Here is a 25,697-nt window from a genome sequence, read left to right on the forward strand (position 1 = left end):
GAGGTCGGGATTGTATGGATATGACACCCATGAAAACACCTTCCCCCAACTTGAGGCCCCACACACAATATTGTATGCGAGGAACCACAAGTGACAATTGCGGAAATCTCTACTTTGTCAAACCCACATCCACCACCACTCGTGTGTAAACACCATTTACACATGAATCCTCACGGAACAAGTGAGGAGGAATACCAAAGACATATAATCATTGGGTTGAAATTTATTTTTGAAAAACTCCTTCTCTTCATTATTTTTCCCTTTGTGATACCCATGTATTGCTGTTCACTTCAAAGTGATGGCCCCACACCCATTTATTCCCTCAATTTCTCTCACCAACATGTATAAATCGTCCACTTTAAAGTGGCGATAATAAAACACTCATTGATATTCTCAAACTCAATGTAACTCCCTTTTTTTAATTTTATTCTCTTCATCATTAACCATGTATGCGTCACAAATGCAATGCAAGGGGGAGAATGTCAGGGCAATAGCCCTGAACCCCAAGCCATATGTAATTACAAGGTACATATAGTCACATGGGTAAGTGGTAACTTCCATTAACTGCTTACACACACTGTAAAATATACACCTTCATATCACTTATGGGTCTGTGTGCTGAGCTACCCCACTGAGACCTCACAGATAGGTCCAGGATATGACAGTCATTTGGAAAATAAATAACTTAACCAAAAATAGACATTGATTACATAATTGTCATATCCATACAATCCTGACCCCTGCTCTGGGCTTCCGGAACTCTGAACCTGACTTCCAGAGTCCTTGTCAGGGACGCATCCGGGGTAGAGGAGGCCTGGGTGAGATGCCCGACACTAGAAGTCTCACGGGGTGTGGAGCGGGCATGCATACTGGCGGGCCCGGCTCAGGAGACAGTCCCTGGCCACTCAGACTGAAGTGGAAAAGGGTGTTATTATTATTAAAAGGGAATACTATGTTACTTACCTGAAGTGGAAAAGGGTGAGAAGAAGGCTACTTCTTCAGTTCCCACTTCAGGTATGTTTATATACATGCGGCTTAGGTCACATGACGGGTGCCACGTCATCCTTGCATACAGCCGTAGTCACCTGGGTGTCCCCATGGGGGATCCCGAGGGCGTTGTAGGAGAAATAACGGTCACACTATGGAAACCCATTATGGAAATATGCCAGATAAATCACAAAACCTCATATGACAAGTAGATATGAGAAAATAGAAGGACACGAATTTTTACGAATTATTATGACTATATGTGATAAATCAAAAGAAAGAAAAATAGCAAAAATACTTCAAGCTTACCATCAACAAGACAGAATTCTTGGGGGAATTTATAGCAAATATTAAACCAAGAATTAGGACAATCAACCAAGATTTGACTATAAAAACTATTAGAGAACCTCCACGGAAACTACTTTCCAAAATCATGTTTATAATAGGAAATGTAGATGTCCCCCAAACGGACCCAATGAGAGTAATTACAGGGGAAACTACCCATAAACGACGGAGATATGACTAAAACTCCTGCAAAACGAGGACAATGTCTAAAAGACAAGCACGAAAATTAACCAGTAACAACCGAGACAAGCTTGATAGCCCATTAGAAAGGAAGGGATCTAATCTTAATCCTCCCAAATTTCATAATAAAAGGATCATGCGTTAATGAGATATCCAATAATGGGAATAGCGACATCAAAAGTCCGAGCTCAGGGAAAAGACAATGTTTGCATAGGATCCATAATTAAAACATACAACGAAATTTACACAGAAATTATAAAAAATGGGGAACTATAGTTATGCAAATTTTCAGCCCAAATGGTCCAGCCGTTGTGAAGTTATACCCATGACAGGAATATAGAAATCTGCATCATGTATAATGACACGTGAGGGTGGCGATGTGCAGGGAACCGGCCATCGGAACCGAGATCTGCACTTCGGCAGATCGCGAAGACCAATTTCCGTCCAAATAAGGAAGAGCCCGGTCAAAACAAAGCACGGAAAGTGCAAAACAACCTTAGATCATGAGGGAAAAATCTGAAATAAATCACAGAAGCCCATATGAAAGAAATAAACACCTGCGCATATCATAAATTAAACGAAAATGGCGCCCGCATACAAACAACTATGGGAACGACGCACGTGATTACCGAATGTGTGCGCGAAACTTTGCTAACTCAACGAATACCAGGAAATAGGACACAACCTTAGCACCATTGGAAAGGTGGGAATAAATAAAAATTTATGATACCAAGAACGTGAGAAAACATCCAGAAATGAATGAGATACAAGGACATGAAGTTAGAAACCTGAAAACGCGCGGGAAGACAGCTTCAAGAGGTCCAGAGTCCTAAATAAAATACATAAAAATATGATATCTTCAAGGGAAACCTACTATAACAACAAACAATACATATGGAGGATTAGGATGTGATAATACAAAGGGGAATCAGGGAATATGAACGAAATTCACGAAAACCACTAAACTACAACGGACCATGGCGGGAATTTTAGGGAACGATGTTCTAATGAAGTGGAGAGCTATAACACATTCGTTTGAGTAATTCTTGACTACTGGCAACTTTTTCTTTCAGTTTTAAACCTGAATAATTCACTCATTTACCATTTCAGTCTCATTTTAACTAAATGTCACTAAATAAAATTGGAATAAATCAGCTGAAGGTCTCAGCACAGCCGTACGCATAGTAATGCGAAGTTTGAATTCAGAATCATCGAGTCATAGCAAATTTAATGGTATATATAGGGAATTTGAAATAGGTAACTGCGACAAATACAGTGCAGCCAAGTTCCAATTAACCATTAAAATAGCTTAGGCGAGGGAGGACAATAAGGATTCTAGGCACAGTCTGACTGCAGTAGAACTGCAGTTCAGCGCAGCATAAGCGCAGTAGAACTATAGCATGAAAATTTCATTTTTTATTCAGTTTGAGAAAAATACACTGTAAATAAGTCCTGTAAATAGAAGGTAGAGCGTGAAAAAGGAAGGCAACCCAAGGAGTATAAAAGGGAGACCCTTTCTGCGACTTTTCGCCCCCCTTAGAGAAGTAAGAAAATAGAGTATTATTTTTCTCAAGCATTTCTGGTTGTCACTCCAGCACGAAAAAGTGATATACAGTTAAGATTGCCACTGTAGTAAAAGGCAGCAATTAAGGAGAGAAATATTAAGTAGATATTTCAACAGGAGAGCTGGTTAACACTCCAGATTTCAAAGTGTAAACACAAAACAGTTATCTTGCTACTGTTAAAAACAAACAATAAAATAAGACAAAAATAAAACAAACTCAAGGGACACTCCAGACACAATCCAAATTCATTAACTGAATAGAATCTTTGAAACTTCACCAAGTAGAAGATTAAATTCAAGTTTAAATCCAAATTAAAAAATAACGCTACACAGAATTACACCTAGACAAATTAAGAAATTTCAATAAAGAAACAGCTCCGCAGGGCTCGGTTTATCTGTAAGTCAATTCCCAGGAACTTTAAAACTAACCCATAAAAATAGAATTAGCCAAAACACTCGGATTGGTACTATATTTACAATAAATAACACTAGTACACTTCCCCATCCTAACTAAAGAACCAGGGAACAGCTTGGTGGTGGTCTCGTTTGAACCTCCCAACTGACCTTCCTTCGTTCTCTCCTTCAGTGTCCGCTGTGAACGCGCGAGCTGGACGTAGTGGGGGTCACCCAAGGTGCCTGGGCTGGGCGTGTCGTGAGCATGCTCTGGGTGGGTCAATGGTACATTGATACAAGGGAAGGTCGTCCATGTAGAATAAAGAGAAAGTGAAATAAATGAAGAGGGAATGGAATGGAGAAAGAAAGAAAGAGGAAGGGGGGAGGAGGTAAGAGAAGACTGGGTGGTGGGGTACTGGGTGAAGTGGGGCCAGGTGGGGCCGGGTCAGGCGGATGTGCCCTGACAGTCCTACCCTACCACTGTCCATTCCGATATTCATCTTCGGACCTGACACCACACCTCCCCTCACCCCTCATGCCACCTCCACTCTCCTGTCCTTCTCCTACCCTATCTCCATCTGCTCCAATACTCATCTCAGACCGAACATCACCCCTTCCGTCACCTCCTCCTTGCTGACTTCCAAGAGGTTACCCCACCTCCAGCTCCAACACCACCTTTGGTCCGACTCTGGAACATTCCAGGTCCGACCTCAACCTCGACACCTTCCAGACAAGTATGCAACACCTATGCTCCTGACTCCAGACCTCCGCTCTGGAATCCTGTTTGCATCTCTGTCTCTGGAACCTCCAGTCTTAGCTCCAACCTCGGACTTTGACCCCACCTCCGCTTATACCCATTGTATTGGTTAGCTCATTCCATTTAATTACGTTTGCCAATATTCCGGAGTTTAACTTCCAAGTTCAGACTTTCCAGACTTACGTCAGACCTTGCAACTATGGCATTGCTCCATTCAGTTCTGCTATACTCCCTCATTCCTATTTGGGCTGCTGCTTCCTTTCTATTCAGTCAGCTGGCCATTCCCCACTCCCATCCTCCCTCCTTCCCCCTTAGGCCTTGGCCCTTCACTCCTCCTTTGGGAAACACCATTGAGTCAAACCCTTGACCCTCGGTGTTGCCCCTCCTTTCAGCTCCCTTTGTCTCCTTTCATCCTACCCTCGCTCCTTTTGATTCCGGACCCCTCCTTATATACAATGTACATAGTAACTTGTAACCTCAGTCCGAAATCGACCTGAAATGCCCCCTAGAGACTTCCTGCTCGCCCCCTATGAAATTAAGGACCAAATGGACAAACAGCAATGGCACAGCGCTCCACTTGAGTCGCTGAGGCCAAGGTCCCTCCTTGCTAAGTCTCTGGTTCCCCTCCAGAATCGTCCACCCTCGCCCAGTTCTAACAATAATTAGTAGAGTTCCAAATGGGATACTAGTGCATTTTCATATTTTTTTGAAATTTTAGAATCCCTTCCCATGGTGCAATAAGCTCATCAAGTGAAAAGTGCAAAACATTGCAACAGTTTTTTGGGGCACTGTACATGTGGCTTGGTAAATACTAGACAAGCGCACTTTCACACGCGATTTCAATGACTTAATATACAAGATTAAAATATAATAAAATTGAGATTAGAGGAGAAAGCGTGTGCGGCCTCTTCAGGCCTTACACTGTTCAAGTTGATTCATTGATACTACACAGTCACTAAGGTGCTTCTATGACTTTGTATAAGGACTGGAAAAATGTTGCATGGTAATAGTTCAACTTCAACTGAGCCGCGAGCGGGCAAAAGAAAATATAACTCCACACTGAAGAATTAAACTCTGACCCTTCAAATGCTCCCAAACACTGAATCGCAATTTAGGCACTAGCAATTGAGACCCAAATTCATTTCTCTATAACATCTCAAACTAGAGTCTACAGCATCAGGGTCTTTGCTTGTTACTTTTCCCTAATATTTCGTTTTTCGCAGTAAAAATTCTCTACATAGTTGGTTGCGAAATCAAAATCTTTCCACATGCCATCCAGCCTGGAGTCATTTACTCCCTACTCCGGAGTGCGATGCCCAAATCAGCTTTGGCCCATTCTCCAGCCCGGGAATTGAGCATGACTGGAGGCACAACAGGGAAAATTCCGCGATGAGACAGGCAGACACACTATTCAGACAATGGGTTGGGAGAGGAAGATGCGAGAAACGGAAGGGTGGTGGAATGGTAAGGATGATTGGGTGTGAGATATAGGATACAAGTCTGAACCAATGGGACATACCAGACAAGGCTGCTGTGGTCACAAGATGAAAACGAGAGCAAGCAAATATTTGGGGTTCGGCTTGTCAAAGGCACAAGCACTCACAACAACATGGAGAAAAAGAAAGTAGGCTAGGCAGCAGTTCATGCGCAACACTAGACCAGGAACAATATATGCAGATGATCAACATGCAGGAAGATTGTGTGCTGACAACGTGAAGCATCTGATCTCGAACACTATGCACAAACCACTCCAAATCCAAGAATCATGTCGTTGTCAAATGGAAAAGCTTTCCAAAATATCACTTAATGCGGTCCGTTTTGGTCAAAGCACTCTGACCACACTGCAGTTGTCGGCAGGTGATACAAGGGAAGGTGCTGTATTGTGGTCGAAGTAAATGTATTGTTAGCAGGCATTGCTTGTGGCTGCCACCAATTGTGATCCGCAATGATAGGACCATTTGAGGCTAGAGGTGCACTGTCCCAGCATCCGTCAGATGGGACGCGTGTCATAGGAGTGGGAAAGCAATTGGCAGGCACCTCATGCCCAATCTCATGCCCACCATAATGCCCTTCGCAATAAAGGCTACTTGGGAAAGTATCGGGAATTGGAGTGGCACCAGAACTGGCCATTAAACCAGTTGAGGGCGAATGTAGGGGGGTGAGGTCTGGATTCGGCCCTGGTACCCTATCCGAATGAGGAACCGAGGCAGTTTGAGGCGGTTCGTCCCAGCTTTGTCCTGATTGGCTGAAACACTCTGGCACAAAAACATTTCGTGGGGAATGTCGTAGTGGCAGTTGGTGGTTAGGAGCCGAAGCCTGCGGGTGACAGTTACCATCATACCCTTCATGGAAAGGGAGGTTAAGGGGAGTGTAAGAGATGCAGCCAGGAGTTTGGTTTGAGACACTGTTCGAGAGTGCGTGAAGTCCTACAGGTGCTTGCGTGAGCGTCACATGGGGACCTTGCTCTAAGGGCCCAGGCAAAAAATCGCCACGTAGTCGTCGCGCACCTGAATCGCGGCGACGATAGAAGGTCACGGATGATACATGAGGACGAGCGCCGGTACCTGTGGACCAATGGAAGCTAAGATTTACAGAAATTGGAGATTAGACGGACACATACGCCCTGCCGTTGCCCTCACAGAGATTCTTGCACGCGAGCGAGTCTGGGGCATAAGATCTCTCCTCACCCAAGCGATCCACAGAGGATCCTGGTGCCAAGTTGGGAGAGGTCAGTGCACGGGCTTGAATGAGGCATCGAAGCCAGCAACATACCTTGTACCATCCGGGGACTGCCTCGCCAAATCCTTGACATTCCCAGCCTTTCTTGCGACAGATCCCACACGCCCCTTCCTCCCTGGAAGTCAGTGGGCATACTGCTCGAGGTTACAAAAGTTCGAGCAGTGAGAGGCGATTGCGTAGGGAAAGGAGTGAGATTCTCACATCGATGATCCACCCTGCACGGGAAACAAGCGTAATCGGACATAGACGAAATGTACGGGTGAGGACGAGCAATTTAAAGGGTATTTCAAGGGTAGAGAGTTCGATGAGGGTAGAGTTCGGTGGGGGGGTGGGGTTTGGACTTAAGTAGAGAAGAGATGAAGGTCCCACGGATATCACGCGCCTGACCTCACACGAATGCCGGGTGAGTGTTAGCGCATCCTGATATGTCCATCCTGAGTGATACGCGCATAACGGTATCACGCTAGAGGTATGCCTGCTTGGAACTAGTCAGGGAGGAATAAATGATTGTGCCGAAAAACTTGTTTCTGGTTTCAAATTTCAGTCATCCAAGTGACGAGAACAAATTGATTCATGTTATACTTACTCTTTTGGTGAGGTAGGCCCACTAGCGCAACATGAGGCGTCGATGTCAAAGATGATTGCTCACCCGAGGTCAGAGCCTCAAATTCAGAGGCGACGAAGCCTTAGTACGATCAAACCCTTTGTGGTCGGATTTCTAAGCGAAGTCTCAATCATACGTCGACATTTCGAACGGACTAATAATTAGACCTAGAGATTTTGGACCATGTGACCCATTGGGGCCAACACTGGAGGGAAGACTGTGGGAGCAGACGTTCTTGGCTGAAGTGGTCTTGCCCGTACCTAACACGAAGCGATCAATGTACCCCCTACCCCTTATATATTTGTGAATTCCGTTTCCGTTTCCGTTTCCGTTTCGTTTCCGTTGCGTTTCCGTTTCCGTTTCCGTTCCTGTAGTAGCGCTCCTACATTTTTTTCTCCCAAACTCAATTGTCCTATGCACAGGGTCCTGTATGACCCCCAAACCCAGGGTCCATTCTCTGCCCCATACAATTCTATTCCGCTTGCTGCATGGCTGCAGTGTAAATTACGTGGTCCTGAACTTATCAGAGTATGCGGTAGATTTACAGAGCGAGAGTGAATCTCGGACTTCATCTCAGCCAATAGTAACGTTGAGAGTGAACATGCATGCGAGGTAAGAGTAGCGGGATCTGCCGCTTCAGGCGGCGTTCCCCAGTTATATAACAATATAACAATCAATAAACGAACGCCATGCAATGAATCACATTGTGGTTGTTCATCAAACCTACGGACATCTCCCGCCAAGCCAGATCGTAGTAAAGCGTACATAACTTATCAACGCGCAATGCTGACAAAGCGAGAACTTATATGTCACCTCTCAAATGTCATGTTCGTGGCTGCTGCAAATGTCGACATGAATTGAACGGTGACATGATCAGACAATGTTTTGGTTAATATATGCCAGCTCCCACCAATATCACGTTTGTTCCTCAATGTCATCTTGACTCTGACAGTCAGACAGGAAGGAAACCCCCCGCCCACTTCTCCAACTCATCGCCACATTAATTCTCGACATTCCATTGCGTCCAGCGGCGTTTGGCGTCTCTCCCAGCGCGTTTGTTTTCGCGCTGAGACTTGTTGATCGACTGGTTGTCTTGGCCTGCATCCGTCCAACCACATAGGGAACTGGAGCTTTTGAAGCGTGGTCCGATTGAATTTGTAGGACTAGTTTTTGACTGCAGTGTTTGTGCCGATATTCTAAAATGAACGGTTCGCACCACCATTGTCCGTAATGCCTCGCGGTGATGCTGGATGCCGGGTTTTACTATTTTTCTTTGGGTAATATTGTGCCTCCTACCCGCGCACTTACGTAATTACCCCACTATTGAGCTGACCCTGGTACGCTTCCGTTTTCAGGTAGCGGGTGCGCGCACGCTTAATCACATAATTTGGAAGAATGCTTCAGCCAATCGCGATATTGAATGCGCGCTTCAATTCCTTTCATGGAGACAATGCCCTGAAGGGTGGGTGCACACGTGTCAGAGGCACCGGTGCGCGCCCTTTGCACGAGGCATCAGTAGCTACTCGTGCGCGTACGCTTAATTACATACATAATTACATACATAATTTGGGAGAAGCTAGGCTTGTTTCAGCGAATCGCCGATATTGATGCTGGGTCAACTATGCGCACTTCATGGAGGCAACGCCCTGAAGGGTGGGTGCACACGTGTCAGAGGCACCGGTGCGCGCCCTTTGCACGAGGCATGGATATCTACTCGTACGCGTGCGCTTAATTACATGTTTTGGGAGAAGCTAGGCTTGCTTCAGCGAATCGCGATATTGATGCTGCAATTCCTTTCACGGAAGCAATACCCGGAAGGGTGGGTGCACACGTGTCAGAGGTACCAGTGCGCGCACTTTGCACGAGGCACGGATCCAGCCACACGTGATATTGATGCTGGCTTGTCGGAAAACCCCGGAATTTCGTTTTATTGTTGTTTAATGTCTCCATTTCACGAGACTAATCATGGGATAGCAACTTACCATCAGCTGATCTCAGGTTCCCGCTTCCGCTCGCCACTAGCTGGGAAACCTGGCTGCACCCTGTCGGGACCGTGTTGGCATTCACATGCCTCCCAGCACTGATCGCGGTGATCTCTCGTGATTTCTCACGCAACTTAGCCTGAATGGGTCAGGGGACGCTGCCTCAGACGTATGCTGGATGTTTCAGCGCAGATGCGCGAAGCGGACCATTCAGTGGAGGTACGTACTGAACTTCCGCTATTGAGGAGAGCACTCATTTGCCTTGGCCGTGCTTATAAAGGGACCCTGATGGCCCCCCTTTCTCCTCCCCCTATCGCCTGGTATCTCGCGCTCCCTCGGTGAGTGAGATCCAACTTGCCGCCTGTTTTTTCTGGGCTTACTCCTTTGACCCACTGCTGCTGCCGCTACCGATGCTCTGTTCTCCCTGAACTTGCTACTGCCAACACTTTTCGCGGTGTGACTTCACTCCCGCTTGCTTCAGCTTTCAGCTCTTACTGCCTTTTCTTGTCTCCCACCTCCTCCCCAACACTCCTCTCTTTCTTTTTGGTATATCTTTTTACATCGTCTTTGTATATTAGTTCTGTGCTGTATTTTGCTTTTGATGTTTATCTTTTTACGTTGTCTTTGTACATTAGCTCTGTGTTGTATTTTGTTTTTTATGTTTCACTACTTCCAACTTGACTCTTATTGTCACTCCCATTAACCTTCGTCTGCTTTCTTTCTCCTCTTTGTATGTACGAGCACGGATTGGGTCACATGTCGCGTGCATGCCGCCAATTCCACCTGGCCCTTTGTGGCCGTTCCCACTACCAATGCCTGATAGCCCTGATGTCAGGGGACGTGCGTGCTCGCGCAAGATGCTCCGATAACCTAGTTGTGATTAAAGCCGGGGGAAAGGGATGTCCCCATCTTAGGGTCAGCTATATACATGTAGAGTCCGGCAATAAGGAAACCAAACGGATTGCCGATAGAATCACGTGATCATAGAATGTTCCAGAACAATGCCGGAGATGATCCGGGTCACCGGGGCTTAGGTAAGCGGAGTAGACGGGAATTACCGGCATACTTCCCACGCGCATACGCGCAGCCGGCATAGGGTCCAGGGTCATTGCTGATCCCTGACACCTGATTAGACACTTATTGGGTGCTATAGCTATAACCCGATTGCGGTTATGGATCCAAATATTTTGGTCACAAGTTCAAACTGAGTCATTGTTGGCAGTTCCATGCATCCTCCCACCACAACCAAATCACTCAGGGCTTCCCTTTTAGCATCAGTCATAATAGTTTTGAGATCTTGAGCCCATCTTTGAAGTGCAGTATATTTCGTGAGCGTTGTTTGCTGTAAATGGCTTGGGATCCCCACAATGCAGGCAATGTTCATCACAGACCTGTGTCCTGACATCATCGTGGCAAGCAAACTAAGAGGCATGGGGTGTAACTCCAAGTAGCTGAACTTGCAGACTTTCATTCCTTGACCCAGACAATGTCAGGACATCACGGTTTACATGCATCACGACCTCCACAAGTTAGATGCTGTCCCCAGAATCAGTCAATGCACAGCATTAAAGATCCTCGTGCATGCCACTGGGAGAACCAAAACCATATAGATAGCTGTGCTGAGGTAAGGCTGGGCTGGTGGGGTCAATGTGAAAGATATGGAGAATGTTGGAGAACCATGTGCTATGGGAGTGGAGCGAGCATTCTGTTCAGCCATGTTCCCACAGCCGCTCGTGATTCGGACTCTTCCAGATCCTACAGTCTGACCTCAGTTAGACCATGTGACTACTCAGTCACAAGACTTCCCTTTTCTATTATTTCAGACTTATCCATGCCAGGCCACTGATACATTCATTCATTGAATTATTTCCTTTTCCCTCAGTTCTCGTGCATATAGCTTGAGACTGAGGTCAGTAATACTTCCTTTCATTTCTCATCCCTTTTATTCTGTAACTTACATGATATGTATTTTGCCTTTAGCTAGCGCTTATAGGTAATACAATTATAGTTCTCGTGCATACAGCTTGAGACTGAGCTAGCGCTTATAGATCAATTACCGCACATTTCCTCAGAGAACATGCTCCTCCACTGCTTGGATACTCAATGATCACTCCAAGAGGCCAATCAATGGTATAATCGGCATAAAATTTTCAGGTAACTCTAGTTGCTTTACAGATAGGAGACTATTGTGATCATGGGAGAGGGAGATGTGGCAAAGTGTCAGGGCAATAGCCCCGAACCCTGAGCCATATGTAATTAAAGATACATATAGTCACATGGGTAAGCGGTAACCTCTGGTTAACTGCTTACACACCACCATAAAATACACACCATTGTATCATTTACAGTTCTGTGTGTTGAGTTACCCACTGAGACCTCACACTTTTTTAAGTGTATGAGGTGTGTTTTACAACACAACCCACTAAAACTTATCAATCTTAACATCTTGACTTGGTAGTGCCAATGGCGCCTAAACATGCCTGCAAGGGCAAGGTCACATCTGCAGCGACGATAAAAAGAAACAAGCGGTTCATCAAGAAACTGCAATCTCCCATCATGGGAGATTCGAATCAACAGCCGTCATCAGACGATGACGAGGATCAACACGATCCAAAAACAGCAACCACCTCAGGGCTGGCCCCTGAAGGTTTTAGAAACTTACATGGAGTAAGTGTGGGGCCCAATACCCCTAGAACTCCACATCATACTGATCTAACCCAAGCTGGGGAAGATCCCTCACCTCCTCAGGAGGTGATCAACTTGCACAATAAATGCATAAGCGCTGAATGATCAGCCTGAAAAGCTGATTGGATAGAGTTGCAGGAAACTCCAGGGCCCCACTATCCCCTGGAGTCCTCCCCCATGTCCCCAAGTCAAGCCCCAAAGGCAGAGAAAGGGAAACAGAGGGAAGAGCCTCCATGTTGGTTATCCGAAAAACTACTGGACTTGTTCCAGGTTCCATCTGAATGGAGGATGGAAAACAAAGACCAACTTCTTCTCAGGCTGGAAGCCCGAGAAGGTGCGAAAAAATGCCCTGAGAGCAGGATCTCCCAGAGCGTGGAAGCTCCAACAGAACTTCCGCTGTTTACACTACCCCATGCCATGCCAGACAAGGCAAGGTCACCAATCTTGGAGGAGGTCTCTGAGATAATGAAGAGGAGGTGAACCAAAATGAGGGAGTTTGCTGAGGAAGCCTTATGGAAAAGTAAGGAAAAACCAGCGAACAGACCCCTCTATGAAAGGGAAGCACCCTCTGCAACGGCAAAGCGAGTGTGGAGTTTTCACTCCAAGAACCCCTTCTGGAACCCCCAGGAGCGTCAATGTCAACTGGGGAGAGTCACTGCTCACCCAACCAAACTTCCTCCTGGAAAACCAGGAATCGCGCATAATAGGGAGTTTCACAGTTGGCTAAACTGAGTCTAAACTGGATTCTAAATTGCATCTAAACTGACCCAAATTTTGGCTCACGTGAGACCTCAGTTTAGAGTGACTTTAGCTCCAGTTCAGAACTTTGCAACAGGGCATTCACGGTGCTCTGGTCTGAAGTGCATCAAAAGTGCCTTGGTCCCGGCTCCCCTAAGTCCGTTACCACGCTGTATTATGTAACACTCTAAGTCGCACAAGTGCTGTGTCCTTTGCATGTGTGTTACTGCAATTTGATCCAATTGTCCATAGTGCTCTTCCTCCACCTTTGTTTCCATCCATGTCTCACCTTGTACATATGTCACGATGCCTGTCTCCCTGCTTGCAGCAACTCAGGCTGGTTGGGATTATGGAGAACTGAGGGAGAGGGCATGGATGTGGTATGAATGTGTCTGTGCTCTGTCATGAGGCCAAAGTGTCAGTGACATGGTAATTGTGTGAAAGAGAATAAGGAGAAAGAGACAAGGCACATACTCCATGTCCCTAGCAGCCTATGCTATGATAGTTCCCATTTGAAGTCCAAGACCATGTTGGAGTCAGTGACAGTGGAGACAGTGGAGACGAGATGACGGTGATGGTTGATGAAAGTGGACAGGTGATCTGGGATGAAGAACTGTATAGTAGACACACTCTCAGGGTCTGCAGATTTATCAGCAGTAAGCCTGAGTTTAGATGCAGTTTAGAAAGTTGAATTGGGGCTCTTGAGCCCCAAGTCAAAGTGGCCAGTTTAGATGCAGTTTAGGTCCAGTTTTGTCACTCACATGCCACTTTAGAAATTTCACTTTGGATCTAGTTTAGCCCAGTCAACCATGAAACTCCCTATAAACTCGATCCAAAAAAAGATCGAGGAAACAAGCCACAATAGCATGGCTCATCTAGAGATAACTCTAGAAAGAATGGCCAACGCAATGGATGTGTTGACTGACAAAATCAGCAAGCAGATGGACTTGCTGAAGGAGATAAACTTCTCACAAAATAGTGAGGAAACAAAAAAAAATACCCCTGGGCCATGGGCTAGGACAAAACTAGAACTCGTGAAAAATTCACAAAAAGAACCACCAGTGAAAGTACACTGGAGTATCATCAGCGACTTGACAGAGATGCTAAGGAGATCCTTCTCCCAAGGATAGGAGAAGATGATGCCAAAAGAAGGCACCATTCAGAAATTAGGAGGAGAATCGGCATGTACCAAAGGTTCAGCCAAACATCCACCTTCAACAAACCTCTTGAACAGAGAGGTAACACAACCACACTCTCTCAAAACAATGAGAGAATCCAAATACGACTTCAGGCGAATTCGCCCAAAGCCAAAGAAATGCTGCAAGGAAGATTCCCCCCAGTGAAAACCCCCCCAGAGGAGAGATCTCCATTGGATAGCGACCCTGCGAAGGCAGGGGAGCAAGAGGAGTACCTGGAGAAAAGGCCATAAGAATGGCTGAAGTGAGAATACTCACCCCCTACCCAGAGGGAGTGAAGCCTGAAGCTCTAAAAAATGGGCCAGCCTTTCCTGACAAGAAATGGTCAGGGGAGAACAACATGGAATCGTTCTGGCAGTGGTTCACAGAACTACTGGGATTCCTTGCCTCACAAGGATGCAAAGGTCTCCAATTCGATGAAGTCCATCTGGACTGCTTGATTCGCAGATTAGGGGGACCCGTGTTTGACCTCAGAATAAGACTCTGAGATGAAACTCTCCTCAGAGGAGATGAGGGTATGTTCCTTGAAGTTCTCAACATATTGATGAGAACCTTCATTAAAGCCTCTGCCATGGTGAACATGACAAAGAAGTACTGCAATGTTAAATACGAAGCGGAAAAAGGCCTAAAACAGTTCTACTTAGAACTGTCCAAAGCAGTGTCCCAGATGGTGATGCTGCCAGACTAGGCATCCTTCAACGCCAGGTTCCTAAACTACATTCCCCTCGAATGGAAGAGGGAAATGATTGCTCATGACAGAATCAGAGCGGACTTCTCAAATGAGGAGATGTTGAAAGCAATATCTCGTGTAGACAAGATAATTGATGGGCTGAAGATGTCTTCAGCCTACAAATCGGGATATTATACCTGAACAACCACCACAGCAACCACAAGCCACGGTAGAGCTCTCCCATCAGGAAAGAAGGCTGAAGAGCTGAAATCCAGATAGAAAGAGGATACATCCTTGAAAGACTTGAGGAAAACTGACCAAAAGTCAGTTCCAATTTGTGGCAAATGCGGCAAAATAGGGCAAACAAAAGATTGCCCAAAACATAATGCAACGAGCGATGAAAAACCAAGGTGCATAGCTGCCATGGAGATCACGAACGCATCAGAAGAAGAGTTGGAAGACTCATCAGACAAAAAACCAGAGAACAACTCTGGTAACTCCGGAGCATCAAGCTTCAAAGTAGAGGACCCATACGAAGGACCTCAATACTCACCCAACTCAGAGGGTGAGGAAGTCAACGTCGGGACCATAAGGATGGGCCCAATGTCAGTCATTGATCATGACGACATAAATTATAAAATCAAACTGGCTGTAGCATGCCAGTTAGAAAACACGGCAGACAAGAAAGTCGCTGAAGCCTTGGTGGAAGCACCAAGAAAAGACACCTTGGGGAAATACACCAAAGTACCCAAGGAAAACAAGGAGAAAGGGAAGAAGGACCAAAAGTCCATCGAAACCCAGACCCCCTTGTTTGATGCAAAATTCTGCATCTCAAAAGATGCGGGAAAATACCCTGCAAACAGACCGCTCTCGGCAAAGAGAACGCTGATGGCTCATATAAAAATAGCAGGCGTAAAAGCCTACATGCTATTTGACAGTGGAGCCGAAATGGACGCTATATCGCTGGACTTCATCTGCGTGGTCCATATCCCAATTCTCCAATTGGAGAACCCAGTCATCCTTCAAATGGGGATGAAAGGAACAAGATCACAGATCCTGTTTGGAACAAACGTGGACGTTGAGATCAATGGCCATGTAGAAAAACACTACTTCGATGTGATTAACATCGATAGATATGACGCCATATTTGGCACCCCCTGGTTAAACAAAAACCAGGTAAGTTTAGACTTCCAGTCCCACAAAGTGAGAATGGTGAACAAGGGCAACATAGATACCCTTGGAGTCAGTGAAGACTGTGCGACGAGATCACATGGATGGAAAACTCGAGCAAGAGCTCAAAAAAGAAGCCCCCCTGACAGGGAGGCGGGATTAAAACACACCTCAGGGTAATCGAAAGAAAGTACCCTGAAGGTTGGCCCAACCCTAGTCCAGAAGGACTAGAACTTCCAGACGTACCACATCTGGAAGGTCTCTCCATGAACAACCCCGAGTTCAAAATACTCAGGGAGTGGTGGAGAGAGAAATTCGAAACTGTAATGGTGCCAGCACCATTAGAAATGCCTCCCTTGAGGGAGGTGAACCATCGAATCCCGTTAAAGGATCCAAACAAGAAATTTCAGGAAAACACCCTGAGATGTCCTGCAGCACTGCAGGAAGCACTAGCGACCAAAATAGATCGCTATGTAAAAGCAGGATGGTGGTATCCCACGAGCAGTGAGCAAGCATGCTTGCTATTGTGTATCCGCAAAGCAGATGGATCTTTGCACATGGTAATAGACACAAGGAATCGTAACTCAAACATGATCCTCGACGTCACACTAATGCCAGACATGCAACTGATCCAAGAATCAGTGGCCAGACCAGCATACAGTTCTCCAAAAAACCGTTTCGATGTTTGGCACTTTTCACTTGATGGGCTTATAGTATTATGGAAACATGTTCTAAAATTCCCATAAAATCATGGAATATTACTTGCTATCTCATCTACAGATATACAAATTATCTAAGCAATATATTTATGTTTGGTAAAGTTATTCGATTTAAAAGGTGCCCATGTCATCGAAACGGTTTTTTGGAGTTGATTTTTGGGAGAAGAAAATAGCATTTATTAATATTTGGTATAGCCACCCTTTGCCTTAATCACTGCCTCAATTCTCCTAGGCATACTTTCAATCAAATTCTGACAAATCCTTGGCTCTATCTTGTCCCATTCCTCTTGAAACCGATCCCACAGCTCATGAACACTATTTGGAGGTTCTTCATACTCCCCAAGCTTCCTTTTCACATGATTCCATAAGTGTTCGATTGGATTGAGGTCTGGGGACTGGGAGGGCCACTCCATGACCCTAATACCATGATTGTTGAACCAGTTATGGGCCCTTTTGCTGGTATGTTTGGGATCATTGTCCTGTTGGAAGAGGACATGGGCAGGGTTCTTGCCATAATATGATAGGGTTTGTTGGAGTTCATCATCCAGGATTTGGCAGTAAAGCTCCCCATCCATCCTCCCATCAATCTTGCATGCCATCCCAACCCCATCCCACATCATACATCCCCACACCATGACTGATCCACCACCAAACTTTTTGGTCCCTTGCACCAGCCTGTCACTGAGAGGCTCACCCACCCTCTTCCACACCCATTTCCTCCCATCTGAGCCCAGGCGATTAACCTTGGTCTCATCTGACCACACCACTCTCTTCCAGTCCTCCAGAGTCCACTCCTTGTGGCTGATTGCAAAGTCCATTCTGTTTTTTCTATGCTTCCTGCTCAGCATAGGCCGCTTCTTCTTCACCACTGCTTTCCAACCAGCTTCCTTCAAGTGCAGGCAGACAGTCTCAGGTGAGAGGCTCTTGTTGGTAATTTTTCGGAGCATTTGGGTGACTTGGGAAGAGTTGTCAGCCTTGCCAGAGTTAATGAGGCGTTGGGCATGGCGAATGTCAGTCCCTGACAGCTTGCGTGGATGCCCACCACTGGGCTTAGGGACATCAGGACGGTGTTGAGACCAGAGCCAAGTGATAGTGGAAGCTCCATGGCCAGTAGTAGATGCAATCTGGCGAGCACTGTGACCAGAATCAATGAGGGAAAGGACTTGTGCAGTTTGTGAAGCAGATAAGGCTCGTATTTTAGATTTGGGGGCATTATAATGCAAAATCCTTTGGTATTTATGCTCCAGCGATGTCAGTCTGTTTACTAGTGTGTACAGTAAACAATGTCACATGACTTGACATGTGATATTTTGTTTTTTAGGTTGTGCCAGGTGCACTCCAAAAAACCGTTTCGATGACATGGGTGCCTTGTAAATTAAATAACTTTACCAAAAATGGACATATTGCTTAGATAATTTTCAGATCTGTAGATAAGATATTAGGTAATATCCCTTGATTTTATAAGAATTTTAAAATGTGTTTCCATAATGTTATAAGCCCATCAAGTGAAAAGTGCCAAACATCGAAATGGTTTTTTGGAGAACTGTACCAATCTAAGATTGATATGTCAGATGCATATGAACAAATATGCGTGGATCCAGACGACATTCTCTATGCCCCACAGGATGTACAACTCAAACACGATGCAGCAAGGAGACTGTAACGCTCCCTGTACTTTCCAGCATGCATTGAGCTGGGAACTACGAGGAGAAGTAGGCAGATGCCTACATGTCTGGTTTGATGATATATTCACCAGCACAAGCTCGGTGGAGAACCACAATAAAGCATTATTGTGGTTGTTCACTCACCTCAAGGGGGCGAAGTTTTACATAAGCCAGAAAAAATTCCAGCCATTTGCTCCAATCCTAGACATCTAGGAAGCCACGTGGATGAACAAGGCATCCACGCTCAAGCGGATAAAATGGAAAAAATCTGCAACTGGCGAGAGCCAGTAGACCACACAGGAGTCCTAAGATTCCTGGGAATGGTAGAATACCTATTGATATTCATGCCAAATGTCAGTGGCTACACAGGGCCACTGCAAACAATCTGCTCAAACAAGCAGACATTCAGGTGGATACCACTCCACCAGAAATGCTTTGACAAGATCAAACGTCTTGCATGCAGGGCTCTGATCCTGAAGCCTGTCCAGTGGAATCCACTGGAAAGCCTCTCGGAAGAAGAGAGGAGCAAACTCCACATCTGGGTCATAACAGATGCATGCCCAGCAGGCGTGGGTGCACTAATAGGACAAGGCGAAAAGTGGCAGACTTGCTGCCCGGCTGCATTCATGTCCAAAAAGTTCACCAACACACAACGTAGGTACTTCACCTACAAGCTCGAGGCACTGGGCGTCCTTGAGGCACTCATGAGATGGCAAGACGATCTCATGGGAGGCTGTGAACTCACAGTAATCACGGATCACAAAGCTTTGGAATATTTCAAAGCGAAAAACCACAACTCAGGGAGACACCTGAGATGGCAAGCCTTCTTTGCAAGCTTTAATTGCGAAATAAAATACGTGGAAGGCCACAAGAACAAAGTGGCAGATGCACTTTCATGGTACTATGACTTGTCAACTGACAAGGATCTGCATTTTGATGACTATGTGTCGGCGGATATCCATCTGGATAAAAATGCAGAAGATATTATCCCCAACAGAATTGAGGAATATGAAGAACTGCTGCTAAGCAGTACTCTGAGTAAAAACTCAGAGAAAAAGAGACTCGCAGCAATATGCACAGAAATACCCTAGAGGAAGCTCTAGGGGGGAGCGATAACCTAGAGGAAACTCTAGGGGGGAGTGCCCAAAACCTGGAAGAAATCATAATTCCAGAAGAGAACCTTCGAAAACAATTTGAAGGAAAAGACCTCATTGAGGCAATAAAATCTGGAAGGAGAAATCCCGGACTGCTTCACCCACTCCCGACCCTGGAAACACCGTGGTCGTCAATAGCCATGGACTTCACAGGTCCATTCCCAACAAGCTTGGGATATGATTACCTCTGGGTAATCATCTGCAGGTTGATGTCCAACGTCCACCTAATTCCAATAAAAACAACAACGAATGCATTAGAACTAGCGTTCATATTCCTTCCCGAAGTTGTAAGACTTCACAGTCTACCACACTCGATCATATCAGATCGAGACTCAAAATTCATGTCAAAATTTTGGCACAAACTACACCGAACACTTGGTGTGCAGTTGAAATTCACAACTGCATTCCACCCGCAAGGCGACGGCCAAGCGGAAAGAATGATACAAAAAGTAGTACAGATACATGTGCGATGGTCAGACCAGATCAACGTGACTGGGCAGCGAAGCTGTCGATGGCAGAATTCGCGATGTGAGCTCGAACACATTGACAGGATTTGCCCCATTCGAATTAATCTATGGCCACATGCCAAAGATGTGCCTAACAGCACCACCCTCGGACTACCCAGGAGTAAACGACTTTGCCCAAAAGGCAAAGGAAAACCTCATGGCAGCACATGATGTGATAATACACAATTGCGCTGCTCAAACCATCCAGGCGAATAAGAAAAGACACCTGGACCCACCTTTGAGAAAAGGCGAGCTTGCATGCTTATTCATGGATAAGCTGAACCTACCCAAAGGGAGGGCAGGCAAACTAAAGCCCCTGTATATAGGGCCTTATGAAATTCTGGAAACATTTCCAGAGACGTCAAACTACGTCCTCAAGTTGCCACCACAACTTGAACAATGTGGAATCCACCCAAGATTCCGCGTATCCTGGCTCGCACCTCATGAGCCAAATGACCAAGAAATCTTCCCAAATAGGGAAGTAAACATATTTTACGATTTCAGGGAAGACCCCAATCGTGAAGCAGTAGTTTGCGAAATCTTAAACCATGTGTGGGTTCACAATGAACTCTGGTTTAAGGTTAAATGGGAACTAGGGGACACCACATGGGAACCCCTAGGAAATTGCAATGACCTCATCCACCTGGACAAGTACATCACATTACAAAATGTGAGGGAACCAGAAAACCTCCCTATCAAAGAAGATAGGGAACTCTCGGCATCACTATGCCCCCAAAAATGGAGGTGGAAGAAGTAAAGCTGAGGGGCGATTGCCCACAGCCAAGAGCGTGGGAAAATTCTGGGCAAGCAACTCACCTGGACAGCCACACCATGTGTTAGACATCACATGGGCTAGGAGTAACCTACCTAGATCACGTGAACCACAGGCTCAGATGTAAAACCACACACACTTGTGGCAAATCCCACGCATGCAAGAACCTAAACTCCTCCCACCACCATGAGAAACAAAACAATGAAAATGTCGTTCTTGGGGGGAGGCAACCCTCAATTTGACCCGAACAAGCCACCGGACATCGAGATACGACAACCTGGGGAGCAAGGCTTGTCATATCCATCCCCGGCCATCGACTTCCGGTCCCTCCGATCCCTCCGTTCTAACTCCACTCCTCCCTCACCAACCTCGGAGCCCCCGTATTCCGCAATCCTCTCGGTACCCCTCGATGGTCACCACCCCCTCATTTCAATTTATTACCTACGCCTCCCTAAGTACGGAGCCCCAAAGACTTCTGGACAGCTCCGACGTCCGCTAGCGCACCCCCGCCTCCGCTGGGCAATACACTTGCCTGCCCTGCAGAGCCCACCTTCGGGCCTATCCCTCCTTTCCATTTCTGGGTTATCGCCTGCCTTTCCGTTAACCCTGCGAACCGACTCGTCAGTAATATTCAGTCGGCTAATGGTTAAACCCTGTTAGCTCCGCTCCGTTCGGCTCCGCCAATTGCGGAACCGTCTCCGCTGTAACCATATATATATATCCCACTTGTACATAGGTTACGCCCCAGTAGTAAAATCAACTAGAGTTACCCCCCCTAGGTTCTAATTGCCAGTCAGTAAGTTAGGGCACGGACGTGTCACTAGGCACAGCGCTCTTGGCAGAAGTCGCTGAGGCTGAAGCCCTCCGTTACGGAGACATTCCTTCGTCTCGAATCTGGTCTCTGACACTCTACACCTGAGCCAAGTAGCTCAGGAACACAACAACCTGCTCCCACCCAGGGAGCGCCCACTTCGTCGAGCCCACAGCTCAACAATGTAGCCCAGGCTACATCATTGCATCCAACGCAGCAATCGGATGTCCAGATGAACAACCTGGAGGAAAACCCTCCTCCAGGGCAATAACTCTACCCTTGAGGAAAGGGAAAGTGACATGGTAATACGCCATTGAGGCGCCCATGAAAACACCTTCCCCTGGCTCAGGGCCTTGCACACAATATTGTATGTGAGGAACTGCAAGTAACAATTGCGGAAATCTCTACTTCGTCAAAAAAAAACCCACATCCACCACCACGTGTGTAAACACCATTTCCACATGAATCCTCATGGAACAAGTGAGGAACACCAAAGACATACAACCTTTGGGTCGAAATTCATTTTTGAAAAACTCCATTACTTTCCTCTCTGCAATACCCATGTATCACTGTTCACTTCAAAGTGACGGCCCCACACTCATTTATTCCCAAAATCTTTTTCTCTCTCTTTCACTGACATGTACAAATCGCCCACTTTAAAGTGGCAACAATAAAACACTCATTGATAATTTCAAACTCAATGTAACTCATTTCTTAAATTTTATTCTCTTCATCATTAACCTTGTATGTGTTGCAAATGCAACGCAAGGGGGGAGAATGTCAGGGCAATAGCCCCAAACCCTGAGCCATATGTAATTAAAGATACATATAGTCACGTGGGTAAGCGGTAACCTCCAGTTAACTGCTTACACACCACCATAAAATACACACCATTGTATCACTTATGGCTCTGTGTGCTGAGCTACCCACTGAGACCTCACACAAAGATGACAGCAGTGATGTCAGAATATTGGCCACTTCAAATGTGAGTGCTTTCTCCTCTTCATCAAGGAGCTGGGCGATTCCATCCAAGAGTGCTATTGGAATAAGGATCCCAGCACCACTTATTTTAACATGAGGGCATTTCTTGAGGTGGTCCTAAATGACATGGTGTCAGGGCACACCCCACCTGACCCCATGCCGTGCCGCCCTACTCCGCTCCCCCGCTATCACTCCCCGTTTCTTCTTTCCCATTTCCTTCTTTCTTTCTATTTCCGTTCCATGGTCAACTTCCCCTTCTCTATGTATTACTACACACCTAACCCCACTCCCCCGATCGCCACGTGCATTCCCGCTCACAGAGCGGCACACCTCTGGGATCTCCCATGGAGATACCCAGGGGAGTGCGGCTGTGTGCGGGGATGACGTGGCTCCTCCCACGTGACCCCAACCGCATGTATATAATAGCACCTGGGGTGGGAACAAAAGAAGCAGCCTTCTTCTCAACTTCCCACTTCAGACTAAGTGGTCGGGGACACTCACCCCGCAACGGGACCACCGCTACACATAGCCGACATCTGTCCCATCGAGTCCCTCGTGCTGGGACCTCGCCGCTTTTGGAGCTGTCCCTGACACATGGGCAGAAACAAGACCTTGCTGTTTCAGCATCATGGTTGGCCTAAGTTGTGAAACATACCTCATTCAACTTCCTATGCTTTTATCCACAGTGAGGAGAGCTCTTGAAGACTGAGAGATAGATGCAAGTTCACTCTTGCTCAATGCCAATGTTGCACAAACAAAGCATCTCTGCCCATTTGTTCATTGTAGCTTCCCATAATGAAGATGATGGAGGTTGGCACCACCTGCAATGGGTGGCTTGGTGGCTATACTGAGGCCAACTGGCTTTGGCTTCACATGAGTGTGGGAGCCAGCTGTGGTTGGGCTGAATGACTGACCAACTGTCATATCCTGGATCTTCCACCTCCCTCTGCCCTAGTCCTAGACGACTCCACCAGCCCTCCCAATCTCTCTCTGCTGCCTCCAGTCAATGCCAACGATCCTAGGACTACTTCCTCCCCCGACCCTCTCCCACTCTTCCTCCCATCTATGTCTGCATCACCTCCGGACCTCCCCTACCACACCTCCACCTCCTTGGACATCTTGTTCAAAGGTTATGGATCCACTTGTTGTTGGTAACCCTCAACTTGCCTATCCACCCTCCTCCTTCCGGTCTCCACACCTCCGGCACCTCTGGTCATGTATCTCCAGTACCTCCCCACTACCCTACCTCTGGTCATGTTTTATCATTTGACATTTTCTACAACCCCAATCTTCCGGACTACAACTTCCGGGCTCCAGACCTTTCCGGATGTCTTCCCCTGTAGTCCCCTGCTCATTCATAGATGGGCCCAGGCCTTACCATTCAGTTGGTTTCTAATCCTCCCACTCCACAAACTTCAGACGTAATTTGGGCTTTTTGCCTATTCTATATTTGTCCTGTGGAGTCTTTCTATTTACTTTCCTCTTCCCCTTGGTAACCTTTGTTCACCTTTGGATCCAATTATCTCTGCTATATGTACACACATACCACTCTAGTAAATAGTTCCCCCAGTTATAATATTATGTAAGTCCTTGAATCCAAACCTGCTTCCACAACGTCTATCACGCTCTACTCGCCTGCTCCTCCATCTTGAACTAGGAGCTGAGTGACAGACATGCCTAAAGGCGCCTTGGTATAAAACCCAACAAATTGTGTGATGTCAGGGACTGACCTGGGGTCAAGAGCGTCCAGGTATATTGCCTGGGGCTGAGGGCCCAGTAGGGTGTGACGCAGGCATGCATAGCAACAGGCCCGGTGCAGACAGGTGTCCCTGGCTACTTAGGCTAAAGTGGGAAGTGTGAGAAGAAGGTTGCTTCTCAGTTCCCACTTAGGCTGTGTTTATATACATGTGGTTAAGGCCACATGGGAAGCGCCACATCATCTATGCACACAGCCACATCCATCCGGTGTAGGAATATAAAAGTTACAACACTAAAACAACCAGAAACCATCACAAAAAATTGGATAAAAATCATACAACCTCCACGGACCAGAAATAAAAATAGGAATAAAATCATAACTCAACAAAATGAATTGAAATAAAATATCGGAAAAATAATGAAGAACAGAGTCGATGGATTGAGTATCTACGCGAACTTTCAAGTCTAGGGATTAAAAGATGGCTCAGAAAATGAAGAAAAACAGCAAATAAACTCACATGAAAACAAAAACAAGGTTTCCTGTATCAAATAAAATATTAGAAATTCGTGGTAACGTGGGAAATTAGTTTTACGAACGTACGAAACGAATGACAAAGAGAAATCGGAAGGAAATCAAGGCATTCATATAATGAAAAATGGTCGGGTACGAGGAAAAGATGAAAGAATTGGAAATATTTATATGAGGAAAATAGGGAAAAATATGAATCTTTGTCGGTCTTAAAGAGTTGAAGTATAGGTCTGTGTTCGAAAAGATTTCATGTTAAAATCTGAAGAATTGAGGGAGAAACGGATTTAACAAGATTAAAACACACTTGCAGAGAAGACTGGCTCAAACATCCTGAGTTTGTGGTTAAAACGGATGAGCTAGAAATGCGAAACTAAAGAGTTCGAGTCCAGGAACGAGGCATAATTTATCCAGAATTAATTGTAAGAAAATGGATGAGCTAATGCCAAAGCAATCTGGAGAACCTCAAAATTAAATCTTGAAAAATTCATATCTTCATAAATAATCCTCGTAGTTTACTGTTGTTTATACCGACGGAAAGCTACACCCTTAAGCTAACAAATAACCCCATGACATGTGACTTAGAATAAAGTGAGTAAACAAGGGTAAACAAGGTCATGATGGGTGTTAGGCAATGCAATTGGCTAATTCCCACACCAAAACTTCCAGAAAGTTCTAGAAGCAGAATGGGATGCTGATCGCTTACATAAGAGGATTGCTAAGCTCAATATAAGATTACTCAGCAATGTAAATAGTAAAGTGACATGTGAAAACAGAGCCCTTAGGAAAGGTATAAAAGACCGCATTTTCTGGTCTGACCCCTCTTCCTTCTTTACTCCTCTCCCCTACGTGCTCT

At 45.9% G+C, this 25,697-nt stretch overlaps 2 protein-coding genes across 2 annotated transcripts; one reads left to right on the forward strand and one right to left on the reverse strand.

Moving 5' to 3' along the window:
- Nucleotides 1–6,702: 6,702 nt before the first annotated feature.
- EI90DRAFT_374335 (uncharacterized protein) lies at nt 6,703–7,338 on the reverse strand. The gene is made up of 2 exons (XM_039067529.1): nt 6,999–7,338; nt 6,703–6,934 (listed from the first exon to the last, which is right to left on the reverse strand). Exons 1-2 carry the CDS (start codon nt 7,207–7,209, stop codon nt 6,831–6,833), a joined length of 315 nt encoding a protein of 104 aa, XP_038918332.1. The 5' UTR covers nt 7,210–7,338; the 3' UTR covers nt 6,703–6,830.
- Nucleotides 7,339–9,684: 2,346 nt separating this feature from the next.
- EI90DRAFT_3048819 (uncharacterized protein) lies at nt 9,685–10,203 on the forward strand. The gene is made up of 2 exons (XM_039059642.1): nt 9,685–10,103; nt 10,162–10,203. The coding sequence occupies exon 1, from the start codon at nt 9,723–9,725 to the stop codon at nt 9,891–9,893; it is 171 nt and encodes a 56-aa protein (XP_038918333.1). The 5' UTR covers nt 9,685–9,722; the 3' UTR covers nt 9,894–10,103; nt 10,162–10,203.
- Nucleotides 10,204–25,697: the final 15,494 nt, after the last annotated feature.

This window comes from Cantharellus anzutake (assembly GCF_015039405.1).
Source record: "Cantharellus anzutake strain C23 chromosome Unknown EI90scaffold_14, whole genome shotgun sequence".
Lineage (NCBI taxonomy): Eukaryota > Fungi > Basidiomycota > Agaricomycetes > Cantharellales > Hydnaceae > Cantharellus > Cantharellus anzutake.

Coding starts and splice junctions, on each gene's coding strand:
- EI90DRAFT_374335 (XM_039067529.1), bottom strand. CDS start 7,209: ATGTCCGATTACGCTTGTTTCCCGTGCAGGGTGGATCATCGATGTGAG. Junction 6,935..6,998: donor CAGTCCCCGGATGGTACAAG/GTATGTTGCTGG, acceptor ACTTGGCACCAG/GATCCTCTGTGGATCGCTTG.
- EI90DRAFT_3048819 (XM_039059642.1), top strand. CDS start 9,723: ATGCTGGATGTTTCAGCGCAGATGCGCGAAGCGGACCATTCAGTGGAG.